This window comes from Aotus nancymaae, unplaced genomic scaffold (assembly GCF_030222135.1).
Source record: "Aotus nancymaae isolate 86718 unplaced genomic scaffold, 86718_ANA_hifiasm-v0.15.2.pri h1tg000012l, whole genome shotgun sequence".
Classification (NCBI taxonomy): Eukaryota; Metazoa; Chordata; class Mammalia; order Primates; family Aotidae; genus Aotus; species Aotus nancymaae.
Window position 1 is genome coordinate 40,306,414 of NW_026988423.1, and position 13,817 is coordinate 40,320,230.

A 13,817-nucleotide genomic window follows, 5' to 3' on the forward strand; every position below is an offset into this window, starting at 1 on the left:
CGGGAAAGAAAACCAGCCAGTAACAAAATGGCAGGATCAAATTCACGCATAACAATATTAGCATTGAATGTAAATGGCCTAGATGCCCCAATCAAAAGACACAGACTGGCAAACTGGATAAAAAGTCAAAACCCATCGGTGTGCTGTATTCAGGAAACCCATCTCACATACAAAGACACACATAGACTCAAAATAAAGGGATGGAAGAAGATTTACCAAGCAAATGGAGAACAAAAAAAGCAGGGGGTTGCAATCCTAGTCTCTGATAAAATGGACTTCAAACCAACAAAGATCAAAACAGACAAAGGAGGACACTAAATAATGGTAAAAGGATCAATCCAACAAAAAGAGCTAACTATCCTAAATATATACGCACCCAACACAGGAGCACCCAGATACATAAAGCAAGTTCTTAACAACCTAAAACGAGACTTACGCTCCCACACAATAACAGTGGGAGACTTCAACACTCCACTGTCAATATTAGACAGATCAGCAAGACAGAAAATTAACAAGGATATGCAGGACTTGAATGCAGAGCTGGACCAAGCAGACCTAATAGACATATACAGAATGCTCCACCCTAAATCCAGAGAATATACATTTTTCTCAGCACCACATTGCACTTACTCTAAAATTGACCACATCATTGGAAGCAAATCACTCCTCAGCGAATGCAAAAGAACAGAAATCATAACAAACTGTCTATCAGACCACAGCGCAATTAGACTAGAACTCAGGATCAAGAAACACACTCAAACCCGCACAACCACTTGGAAACTGAACAACTTGCTTATCGAGTGTCAACTGGATAAACAATGAAATGAAGGCAGAAATAAAGATGTTCTTTGAAACCAACCAGAATAAAGACACAACTTACCAGAATCTCTGGGACACCTGTAAAGCAGTGTTAAGATGGAAATTTGTAGCAATAAATGCCCACCAGAGAAGAGAGGAAAGATCTAAAATCGACACCCTATCATCAAAATTGAAAGAGCTAGAGGAGCAAGATCCAAAAAAACTCAAAAGCTAGCAGAAGACAAGAAATAACTAAGATCAGAGCAGAACTGCAGGAGATAGAGACACAAAAAAAACCCTTCAAAAAAAAAAAATCAATCAATCCAGGAGCTGGTTTTTTGAAAAGATCAACAAAATAGACCACTAGCCAGATTAATAAAAAAGAAAAGGGTAAAGAATCAAATAGATGCAATAAAATATGATAAAGGGGATATCACCATTGATCCACAGAAACACAAACTACCATCAGAGATTACTACAAACAACTCTATGCACATAAACCAGTAAACCAGGAAGAAATTGATAAATTCCTAGACACTTGTACTCTACCAAGACAAAACCAGGATGAAGTTGAAACCCTGAATAGACCAACAACAAGGGCTGAAGTAGAGGCAGCAATCAATAGCCTACCAACCAAAAAAAGTCCAGGTCCAAACGGGTTCACAGCCAAATTCTACCAGATGTACATAGAGGAGCTGGTTCCATTCCTTCTGAAACTGTATCAGACAATACAAAAGGAGGGAATCCTCCCTAACTCATTTTATGAGACTAAAATCATCCTCATACCAAAACCAGGCAGAGACTCAACTAAAAAAGATAATTTCAGGCCAATATCCATGATGAATATTGACACAAAAATCTTCAATAAAGTACTGGCTAACAGATTGCAACAGCACATCAAGAAGCTTATCCATCACGACCAAGTAGGCTTCATCCCAGGGATGCAAGGCTGGTTCAACATACGCAAATCCATAAATGTAATCCATCACATAAACAGAACCAAAGACAAAAACCACATGATTATCTAAATAGATGCAGAGAAGGCCTTCAACAAAAGTCAACAGACCTTCATGCTAAAAACTCTCAATAAACTAGGTATTGATGGAACATATCATAAAATGATAAAAGCTACTTATGACAAACCTACAGCCAATATCATACTGAACGGGCAAAAGCTGGAAGAAATCCCTTTGACATCAGGCACTAGACAAGGATACCCTCTCTCACCACTCCTATTCAACATAGTATCGGAAGTTCTACCCAGAGCAATCAGGCAAGAAAAAGAAATAAAGGGTATTCAATTAGGAAAGGAGGAAGTCAAACTGTCTCTATTTGCAGATGACATGATTGTACATCTAGAAGACCCCATTGTCTCAACTCAAAATCTTCTCAAACTGATAAGCAACTTCAGCAAAGTCTCAGGATACAAAATCAATGTGCAGAAATCATAAGCATTCCTATATACCAATCACAGACAAACAGCCAAATCAAGAGTGAACTCCCATTCACAATTGCTACAAAAAGAATAAAATACCTAGGAATACAACTAACAAAGGATGTAAAGGACCTCTTCAAGGAGAACTACAAACCAATGCTCAAAGAAATAAGAGAGGACACAAACAGATGGAGAAACATTCCACGTTCATGGTTAGGAAGAATCAGTATCATGAAAATGGCCATACTGCCCAAAGTAATTTACAGATTCAACACTATCACCATCAAGCTACCAATGACCTTCTTCACAGAACTGGAAAAAACCACTTTAAACATCATATGGAATCACAAAAGGCCCCGCATAGCCAAGACAATTCTAGGCAAAAAGAACAAAGCCGGAGGCATCACACTGCCGGACTGCAAACTATACTACAAGGCTACAGTAATGAAAACAGCATGGTACTGGTACCAAAACAGAGATATAGACCAATGGAACAGAACAGAGACCCCAGAAGAAACACCACACATCTACAACCATCTGATCTTTGACAAACCCGGCAAAAATAAGCAATGGGGAAAGGACTCCATGTTTAATAAATGGTGTTGGGAAAACTGGCTAGCAATGTGCAGAAAGCAGAAACTGGACCCCTACCTGTCACCTTACACTAAAATTAACTCCAGATGGCTCAAATATTTAAACATAAAACCTAACACCATAAAAACACTAGAAGAAAATGTAGGCAAAACCATCCAGGACATAGGCATAGGCAAGAACTTCATGAGTAAAACACCAAAAGCAATGGCAATAAAAGCCTAGACAAATGGGATCTAATTAAACTCCAGAGCTTCTATACAGGAAAAGAAACAATCATTACAGTGAATCGGCAACCAACAGAATGGGAAAAAATTTTTGCAATCTACCCATTTGACAAAGGGCTAATATCCAGAATCTACAAAGAACTAAAACAGATTTACAAGAAAAAAACAAACAAACCCATTCAAAAGTGGGAGAAGGATATGAACAGACACTTTTCAAAAGAAGACATATATGAGGCCAACAAACATATGAAAAAATACTCATCATCACTGGTCATTAGAGAAATGCAAATCAAAACCACACTGAGATATCATCTGATGCCAGTTAGAATGGCAATCATTAAAAAATCTGGAGACAGCAGATGCTGGAGAGGATGTGGAGAAATAGGAATACTCTTACACAGTTGGTGGGAGTGTAAATTAGTTCAACCATTGTGGAAGACAGTGTGGTGATTTCTCAAGGATCCAGAAATATAAATTCCATTTGACCCAGCAATCCCATTACTGAGTACATACCCAAAGAACTATAAATCGTTGTACTATAAAGACATATGCACACGTATGTTCACTGCAGCCCTGTGTACAATAGCGAAGACCTGGAACTAACCCAAATGCCCATCAATGATAGACTGGACAAAGAAAATGTGGCACATATACACCATGGAATACTATGCAGCCATAAAAAACAATGAGTTCATGTCCTTTGTAGGGACAATGGATGAATCTGGAAACCATCATTCTCAGCAAACTGACACAAGAACAGAAAGCCAAACACGGCAATGGATGAATCTGGAAACCATCATTCTCAGCAAACTGACACAAGAACAGAAAGCCAAACACGGCATGTTCTCACTCATAGGTGGGTGTTGAACAACTAGAATACATGGACTCAGGGAGAGGTGCATCACACACTGGGGGCAGTTGAGGGGGCAAGGGAGAGACAGCAGTGTGTGGGGGGGGTGGGGAGGGATAACATGAGGAGAAATGCCAGATATAGTATGCACCTAAAGTAAAATAAATAAATTTTAAAAAAGAAGGAATAAAATAATAAAAGAAAAAAAAGAAGCAACAAGTCACAGCTTACACAGATGGTGGCAGGCTAAACAAAAAAAATACATGTGCAGGAAAACTTCTCTTTTTAAAACTATCAGATCTCATGAGACTTATTTGCTATCAGGAGAACAGCATGGAAAAGACTTGCCTCCATGATTCAATTACCTCCCACCAGGTCCCTCCTACAATATGTGGAAATTCAAGATGAGATCTGGGTGGGGACACAGCCAAACCACAACATTCTGCCCCTTGCTCCTCCCAAATCTCCTATCCTCACCTATCATGATCAATCATGCCTTCCCAACAGTCTCCCAGAGTCTCAACTCATTTCAGCATTAACGCAAAATTCCACAGTCCAAAATCTCATTCAAGACAAGGCAAGTTCCTTCTGCCTATGAGCCTGTAAAATCAAAAAGCAACACAGTTACTTCCTATATACAATGGGGGAAAGGCACTGGGTAAATACAGCCACTCCAAACTGGAGAAAATTGGCCAAAACAAAGGGACTACACATCCCATGCAAGTCCAAAAACCAGCAGAGAAGTCAAACCTTAAAACTCCAAAAAGCTGTTCTTATTCTAGAAAAAAGATTTCCATTTTTGGCTAAAGTCAGGCGATTTCAATTTCAATTTTTTTTTAACTGCTTTTTCTGCTTTTGTCTCAGGATAGAGAATCTGGGTCATAATATTGGCAGTCTAGCATTGGTGGTTTTACTTTTTTTGGTCTAAAATTAGGTAACATGTTTTAAAAAACACAGCTGTTTTCTACTGCTTCTAATTTGAACTTGAATTTTTATTTGTGACCAGTTCCTGTTAGCTTCAAACTAAAACATGCATAAGAGTGAATTCTCTCATTCCAAAGAGAAAAGGCAATTGTTTTATCTCACTCATTTGGATGCTCTAGGCAACTAGAGACTTTGTAGAGGTGTTAGGATGATTTTCAATGATATGTACCAGTCTTATAGGGTCTGCCTAAAAGAAAAACACCTGCAGAGACTTTTAGCTAAGCTGGAAGGGTAAGCTGGATGGGTAAGCTGGGTAAGCATTGCTCACCCAGCACTATAATCATTAACTCTTGGGTGACACCTTAAAGAGTAATGCTCATATGCAGCACACTTAGACCTGGTATACTGTTCTGGCCTTGATCACCTTTGAAAAGTTTCTTTTTTTTTTTTTTGAGACGGAGTTTCGCTCTTGTTACCCAGGCTGGAGTGCAATGGCGCGATCTCGGCTCACCGCAACCTCCGCCTCCTGGGTTCAGGCAATTCTCCTGCCTCAGCCTCCTGAGTAGCTGGGATTACAGGCACACGCCACCATGCCCAGCTAATTTTTTGTATTAGTAGAGACGGGGTTTCACCATGTTGACCAGGATGGTCTCGATCTCTTGACCTCGTGATCCACCCGCCTCGGCCTCCCAAAGTGCTGGGATTACAGGCTTGACCCACCACGCCCGGCCCTTAAAAGTTTCTTAATTATGGAAAACTCATAATCAAAACCATGCTTTTCCTTCTAGGTAACATCCCTTAGAAACATAAGCTGAACTTATGTATAACATCTACAAAGCTTCATCTTGCAAATGCCTGGGTAAATGGAACATGACTTCAGACGACCTCCAATATGCAATGGCAAAAATGAAGGGCTTTTGACATTTCTAAATTAAATTTCCATGTACAATTGGAAAAGGTAGGTTTGAGAATGAAATTTAATGAAAGGCCTTCTTTGTTTTGCCTGGCTAAATTCTAATAAGAGAATTCAAAATATATTTTAAGAGAGTTCTTTTACTTCCTCAAAAAAAAAAAAAAAAACCTTTTAGATGTGTAAACTGCCTGTTTGACTTGCTGCAGGATTTACAATACATTAACTTTTTCCAGTCTTTTTCAGTCTCTGAGATGTAAATCTTACTATGTATTTGAAATGCTAACATCCACAGAATTAGCAAAACAGCATTCCCTCTGAGATCAAACTGGAAAAAAAACTGAAGTTTTTTTAGACCAAACCTCAAAATTTTATTTCTCAGTGAGTATCTCTAGCTTAGACAAAAACCATTATATACATAATAATTAACTAATAATTTATTTGTTTTATTATTTTATTGTTTTTACTCAACTTTTTGGAGTACACATTTGTAAACTTCTCTACTCCCACAGACAGCTTTTGTTCTCCTGTTTTACCAAACATTTCATAAAATCTTGTGTCTGGCCTTTGTGGGCACACGGTAAGCTAAAAAGCCAAAACACTAGAAAACATGGTCTGAAAATACAGTTGCACCCCACGTGCAGTAAGCTGTTCTTAAGAGAAGTTTTCATTATAAAAGAGCTGTAATTTTTTGTTCTTTCTCTGAAGTTTTAAAGCCACACAGGATTTCTTGGATTTGGACTCATGAATGTTTGTGTTGGTTTGCAGTCACTAGTTCAGGCATGCCTTTAATTTAAAATTTCAGTTTATATTCAGAGTGTAACAGAAACTCTTGTTGTTTTGTTTGTTTAGGCTTCTCTCCGAACTAAATAAAACCATATACTGTGGTTTGGAAAAAAGAAAACTGTTTACTCAAAAATTTCAAAGAGAAAGAGCTTTAAATAGTGATTACCACAGATCTCGAGTAAACAAAAATGCTCCATCTCCAAAATTCCTTCTTGATGTAAATTTTAGAAGGAAAAATGCAAGTAATGTCTGTCTTCTATTTACCTAGGTAAAATCTAATTTAAAAAAATTTAAAAGCTCTACAAAGTCTATATATTTAAAGCTGACATTCATCTGAATGTCAATTATATATATATATGTGTGTGTGTATATATATACACATATATATATGTATATATACAAATAAAAATTTGAGGCCTATGGTTTTCCCATATAAGGTCTTTAGTCAACTGAATTTTATCCCTAAACTGGTATCTCTACATGCCTGTTTCTTCTCTTGCTGACATGATTTTTGCCAAAGATAATATAAAACTTTACTGGCTTTCTGGAAAACAAAATCTTCTCAAACTATCTCCTCTAGAATTAATTCTTCCATTTACTTCTATCTGTCTCATCCTCTACCTAAAACCTTTTGTCACTATGGAGGAAACCTAAAGGAAACTTCTAGCAGCCTGGGACCCCTTGAAGAACACAGATAAAGCACCACAGGCTTCTCTTTCTTTGGCACGGTACCTCTGTTTTTCCTCATGAAGCCCCATTGTGGGTAAACAGGTTTTTTTGAGGTCTGAAGCTCTACTCCCTTTTACAATGAACAGCCTCTCTAGGGTTTTTAGATAAAAACATGAGTAAGTTATGTGTGTCTACATGTATGAATATGTCTATAAATACCTTTATGTATTATCACATGGTACTGAATTAACTTAAAAATAAATGCCCACGAATCTTAAAAAAAAAAAAAAAGCCCAATATTTTTCAAGAACATGTGAATTGAGTAAATCTTTTGGTAAATAGGACTAATTTAATATTGTTGGTTTAATAAAAAAAAAAATGTCTTCTGACTTCTCAGCAAAATACGCATATATTTAAGTTTATTGCTTTTATGATACCTGCCCAACACAGCAGTATAAAAATGGATAATAGAAAGTTTAACTTCCGATGAGTGGATTAGTGTAATGTTTCATAAGATTTTGTAAAAAATAATTGTTAAGGATAAATAAAACAGATGTAAATGGGACAAAAGTTTATAAACTTACAGTACTAAATGTTTTGTAACGTGGTTAAATGGTTTCTCAAATCTTTATGGAAACTATACTCTTAGATTGTTGCTAAGCTACATTAAATGATGGTTATTGATTAAACATCTAGATTATCTCCAAATAGGATAAAATGCTAAGATATTAATTTTTAAATTTAAGTTTAATCTAAATATCCTTGGTTTAAGTTTAATCTAAATATCTTTGGTTTCTGTGAAGAAACCAAAGATATTTAGATTAAACTTACATTTAAAAATTAATATCTTAGCATTTTAACATGTTAGTATGTCCTACTCCACGTTAACAATGATTTCATTTAAAATCCAATGTTTCTAAAAATTATGAAATAGTATTTATAAATTTTTAGTGCATGATTAAGAGTTAAAATTGCTTACTTCTCAGGCTTTCATTATAAATTAAGATTACTAAACACTAAAATTCTGGCTAAGATAATAACTACTGTTAAGGAGAGAAACAAGTTTACATACAGAGTGTACAAAGAAAATGTGTTTCTTGGTGAAAAAAATTATTTTAGAAATAGACATGAGGATGTGATTTCTTAAAGAAAAGGCAATTCTGCTGAGTTTAGAGGTTAAAGGATGCATAACATTTAAAGAATAAAATATAAAGAAAATGAGGTAAACGTAATGGATATGGAAAGTTGGAGAAAGAATAAAATTTTAAAAGGTTATAAAAGGTTTATAGAAATCTTACCTTGTTTGGTCAATGCTGACTGAGATTTACATCTGTTTATAAGGTTTCCTTAAAATTAGCTTTAATACTAATAATATAATAACACAAGAATATATATTACCTGAGCAAAGATAGAATGTATGGTGGCAAATACCCTTTTACTGTGTACACATAAATACTTCCAATAAAGTAGAAATTTTTCTAAAAAATAATGAGTTGCCCACTGTCACAAATTATCCACCCTGCATAAGACAGAAACTGATGTTTTCATGAATGTTTGCAATTTACGTGTTAATCTACCACACTTTCTTGTAGAAATGTATTTATTTTTCCACAGCCATAATGAAAGAGACATTTTCTCTATGTCTTTTCCCAGGTAGCCCTCCCAAAGCTAAGCCCTGGGATTCTGTTTGAAATCATGCTAAAATAGAACAGACCTCAGAATCTTCCTATACTCACTGTTCAAAATATAAAAGATAAATGAGAATTTTTAACCAATGGAATATAAACTATTTTTTCCCTGAAATCTACCTCTTTTCTCTTAGAAAAAAATTTGGCTTTGTTTTTACTCTTTCAGCTCTAATAATAAAATCCATTATACAATTAAGGAAAAACTGAAGCTGAAAATATGTGAACATATATATTCAAGGTGACAAACACAGGGAGAAGCAGTGCTGACTGGAACACACATGTATTACACTCATGTGTCAATCACTTGAGAGATTCTCCCACCCCCGTTCTGCTCACTAAAGTACTTGATCACCATTCTTTCAAAAGACACTGCACTTGCCCCTTGTGTGGTGAATGTGTATTTTGCTTTGCAAATTTATATACTACCTCACTAGGGTGAGTCTTTCCTATACTTTGGGATAGCTATTCTCCTTCACAAGCCTGAGAGAAACCAGAGGGCAAGATGCATTTGTGCCTTTTCCCCTCAATACCAGCACCTGATTGACTGACCACCAATGTGTCTGCAAGAAACGAAAGCTAAGGTTGAGGGGGAAAAGTAATGTTAAAGTAGTTAGCTTTTTAGAGGAAGGGTATATCAGGAAACTGCTCTCAGAACGAAGGCATCCAGCTGTTCCTCTGAGAGGCTCCACCCAATACCTCAGGCTCTTCTCTGAAAGATGACTAATGTTTGCTAGACACTACAAGAGACATGGTCCTTGTGAGTATCTTGTATTATCCCCCAGAAAGTTCTAATACCTTGGAACCAGGAAAAAACAGGAGAGTGGCTGAGGACACATTATCCTGCAAAGGTTTCAAAGACGTTCTGGTAAGGCGTGTGTGCCTAGAGAATATGAAAGGAGATGCAGAGAGACTTTACATCGGAGTGTCGGGTGATTGCTCTTTGCTTTCCTGTCAATGTTCACAAAGAGACAAATATATTAAAAAAAAGGTACCTATCACCCTGTTAAACAAAAATAAACAAAATGTCACATCTGTTTTAAAATTAAATAAAGGACTAACAGTTGATAATGTGATTTTGAAAGGGATAGTTGGCATTTGGGAATGTGAGAAAGAAATTGGAAATTTAGAATTTTCTACAGTCCCTAGAACAGTTAGGCTGGGAGGACAGTCATGGATTTGAGACCCTGCTTGCCAAACGTTTGACAAATGCAGAGAAAACCAACAACCCTGTGGAGCATTAAAATAATTAAAGAACTGGCAATTAGGCTGAAGTGGCCATGGTGCTCGGGATTCTGCCTAAGGAAACCTAACTACCACGAAGTAATTTCTTGAAAATTACTGACTTTGAGGAAAAAAAAAAAAACTTAGGCTTAACCAACCACAAGCTGCCAATAAAGCTCTAGTTACATAACCAGGACATTTCCACTGGATGGGTGGAAATGCAATAAGTAACTGTAACCAATCAAACTGAATCTGATTTGCTTCCTCATACCTCTTACAAAAGCCTTTTGTTCCAAGTCCCTCCTTTGAGTCCCCAAACAACAAACCATTGCTGAGTGTTCTCTGATTCATAAATTGCTGTTTGTGCAAATAAACTGTTTGCATTAATCGGTTCCGGCATTACTATAAATACCTCAAACTGGGTAATATATAAGAAAGAGGATTAATTGGCTCATGGTTCCACAGGCTGTGCAAAAAGCATATAACACTAGCATCTGCTTCTGAGGAGGCCCCACCCAGAATGGTGGATGGTGAAGTGAAACAGAAGCTTGAAAACAAAAAGGCAAGGGGGTGCTATACACTTTTAAATGATAAGGACTTCAGGGAACTCACTCACTATTGACAGGACAATACCAAGAGGAATGATTATAAACTACTCATGAGAAATCTGCACCCATAATCCAATCACCTTCCATTAGGCCCCACCTCCAACATGGTGATTACATTGAAATAGGAGATTTGGGCTGGAAAACACATCCAAACTATATCCTAAAGACGCTTCAATTTACGCTACTGCGGTGGCTCATGCATGTAAACCGTATTTTAGGAGGTCCCAGGCGGCCGGATCACCTGAGCTCAGGAGTTCGAAACCAACCTGGGCAACAGGGCAAAAACGCATCTTTACCAAAAAACAAACAAACAAACAAACAAAAACAAACAGGCGTGGTGGTGCATGCCTCTAGTCCTAGCTACTTGGGGGACTCGGGTGGGAGGATCATCTGAGCCCGGGAGGTGGAGGCTGCAGTGAGCCTAAACAGAGAGACACTGTCAAAAAAAAAAAAAAAAAAAAAAAAGCCATAATTTTTCAAAGGAGAAAGGAGGGACTGGGGACCCCACAGCCCACTGCTTCTTCTACGGAGGAACTCCAGACCCTAAACGAGGATTCTCCTCTTACGGCCCTCCCATCGTCCCTCACAATCTGGAGGAGACTCGGGGTTGCGGCACAGAGGTGCCCAGAAAGGGCTCTGGGCTGGGGAGAAATTCGCGCTTACGGACAAAGCAAGACGCTCGGGTTTTGGCTGCTGGCTCAGCCCCTAATCTGCAGCGGAAGAAAGTGAGGACGGAGCTGTGCTCACGGGGACTCGGAGCTGCAGACTCCAGAGCTGGCCACGAGAAGGCCCAGACCCCACCGCAGCCGGTTCCTGCCGGATTTAAACGGCCTCTTCCCCCTTCTCGGGACACCCACCCCGCACACTCACCATTTCCCAGCCTCCAGATGTTCCGTAGTTCTCCCTAGGGGTCTCCCAGTCCCTGCAGGTCACAGGATAACAGGAGCTATAGTAGACTCACCAAAGAGCTCCGGGAGCCGAGGAGACGGAACAGTGGAGCCGCGAACTGGGCTCAGAGCCCAGGAGCCAGGAGACAAAGGCCCCGCCATGTTGAAGAAGCCGCCTCTTCCTCTCTAGCTGCGCATCTGATTGGACAGTTTTTACGCTAGCGCCACTGATTGGCTGGGGCTCCAGGCCCCACCCATTTAGACCCTGAGTGACAGGCGATGTAATCAGACAACGGGCTGAATGAGGTAAGAGTGACAGGTTTTGGGCTGCAGCATTTTCAGGCAGGGATTTCTCCCTGTGCTGGAGGCTTGTCCCTGCCTGAGGGACATTTGTATTTAACCTTGCGTACAAGATTATATCACTTTCTGATTATAGTGTGTGTGTGTGTGTGTGTATGTGTGTGTGTGTGTATAACTTTCTGAATTATAGTTATATGCATGCTGCAGGCCCTGTCAGCATCCTGTCTTTCCCTTTAGCTGCAAGAGAGAAATGTCCTGCAGGAGATGCACCAGCTGGCTGCAGACAATTATCACCTTCACTCTGTGAAACAATTTTGGGTCTGCTTCCAATTAAATGGAGTGGCTCAGTAAGACTGATAGGTGAGGGCCTAGCAAATTGGTTAGAGGCACCACTCACCCAGGCCTCCCAAAACACTCTCTTTCTCAATAAAGCTGAGCCTGCCTGAGGACCTGAACAAGCATAGGGAATTAAGATGCGACCCTAGTCAGGGATGGTGCGGGGCTGTGGGGTAAAGTCAGCCAGGACAGGGCCTCCCGGTGCAGGGAGGAGCCAGCCTCTTCTTTAGGGCCCTGGGCAAGTCTACTGCCCTCTTGAGGCCTCTGTTTTCTTATATAAAATAATGTAGGGATGATGAACCTCATAGGGTAATGATGTGCCTCAGAGAACAGCAATTTGAGAATGCTTGCACCTGGCTCTTTTTGAGAGCAATGATGGCGAGAACAATGGTAACAGCCACATATAACTGAGACCTCACGAGGCCCAGTGAGGCAAGTGTGGTTCCCATCACACTTCAAGTTGAGAAAACAGTTTCAGGGAGGCCTGGCTGCAGGCCCAAGGCTGCACACACAGTATGTGTTGGAGCAGGGAATGAATCTAGAATCAGAGCTTACTGGAGGTGGTGGGAACACTGGACCAGCTTACTCACCAGTTATCCAGGTACCAGGTCAGTGTAACTGGGGAGTAACTGGGACGTAACTGTGTAAAGGGAGCATAGTCTTACTGACCTTTTCCTTGACTCTGGCAGGTGAAGACATTCAAGTTGGCCACCCTGGAGAAGGAAACCACAGAGAGCCCAGATGAGACTAAAGCAGCAAAAAAGCAGTGTCCCTGCGATGGGGAGGAGCTCCTCCCTCCCAGCTGGAGGCCTACACATCTAAAGAGCAAGGGGCCTTTTTGCCCCAGCCCTTCGCTCCTTTGGCAACAGTCCCTGAAATGCCTCTATAAGAGAAAGAATCAGAGTAAAGGCCTAGAACAGCTGGGCTGAGTGGATTTGGGAAATGGTGGGGCCAGGGACCACATAACATTGTGACTTGTTAAAATCTCACCACAGAGTTAACCATGTTTTTGGAGGCCATGTACAAGGGGAGAGAGTTGGGGAGAGGCAGCTGAGTGTATTTGGCTTTTTCAAGTGGAAGATCTGAGTAGGAGGGTCCAGGAGACAGGGGCTTATGAGATTTCAGGGGACAGGCTTTGAATGGACACCCAAAAATGGGTACTCATCCTCATCACCACCCAATGGCACTGGGTGTTGCCTCCATCCTGGGCATACTTTCCAGTTATCTGGTGATGGTAGACCCTGCCAGAAAGGATTATATGGATGTGAGTGAGCCTGGGATGGGCAGGGCTGGAACCAGGATCCTGAGACTTGAGAGAAGAGAATCTAGGACTACACCCTTAGATCTCAGCACCTGGCAAACCTCCTCCCATGAGAGCCTCACTGCTGCCTCTGTGAGTTGAGGCATCAGGTTTCTCTTGCCTATGAATGTTGAAGACTCCACACCAGCCACCAGTCCCCGTTCTCTGAGTGGTGAACTGCAGAGCTGCCTGCTTGCGAAGCTCAGTAAGGTTTGTCCTGAGCTGGACTCAGACTCTCCGTCAGGAAGGAGAGTAAACTTAGGCCTTTCCAAGGGCAGGCAGCTCGT

At 40.0% G+C, this 13,817-nt stretch overlaps 1 protein-coding gene across 3 annotated transcripts in view; it reads right to left on the minus strand.

Annotated features, from left to right (window-relative positions):
* LOC105714964 (zinc finger protein 736-like) overlaps nucleotides 1–11,765 on the minus strand; it is a 55,614-nt gene extending 43,849 nt beyond the window's left edge. Inside the window, exon 1 of one of the 3 annotated variants that reach the window (XM_064375599.1) lies at nucleotides 11,669–11,765. In XM_064375599.1, coding sequence (XP_064231669.1) covers nucleotides 11,669–11,756 — 88 coding nt within the window. In that variant the 5' untranslated portion in view covers nucleotides 11,757–11,765. The other 2 variants (XM_064375597.1, XM_064375595.1) reach the window with 2 other exon arrangements.
* Between the last annotated feature and the right edge of the window lie 2,052 nt (nucleotides 11,766–13,817).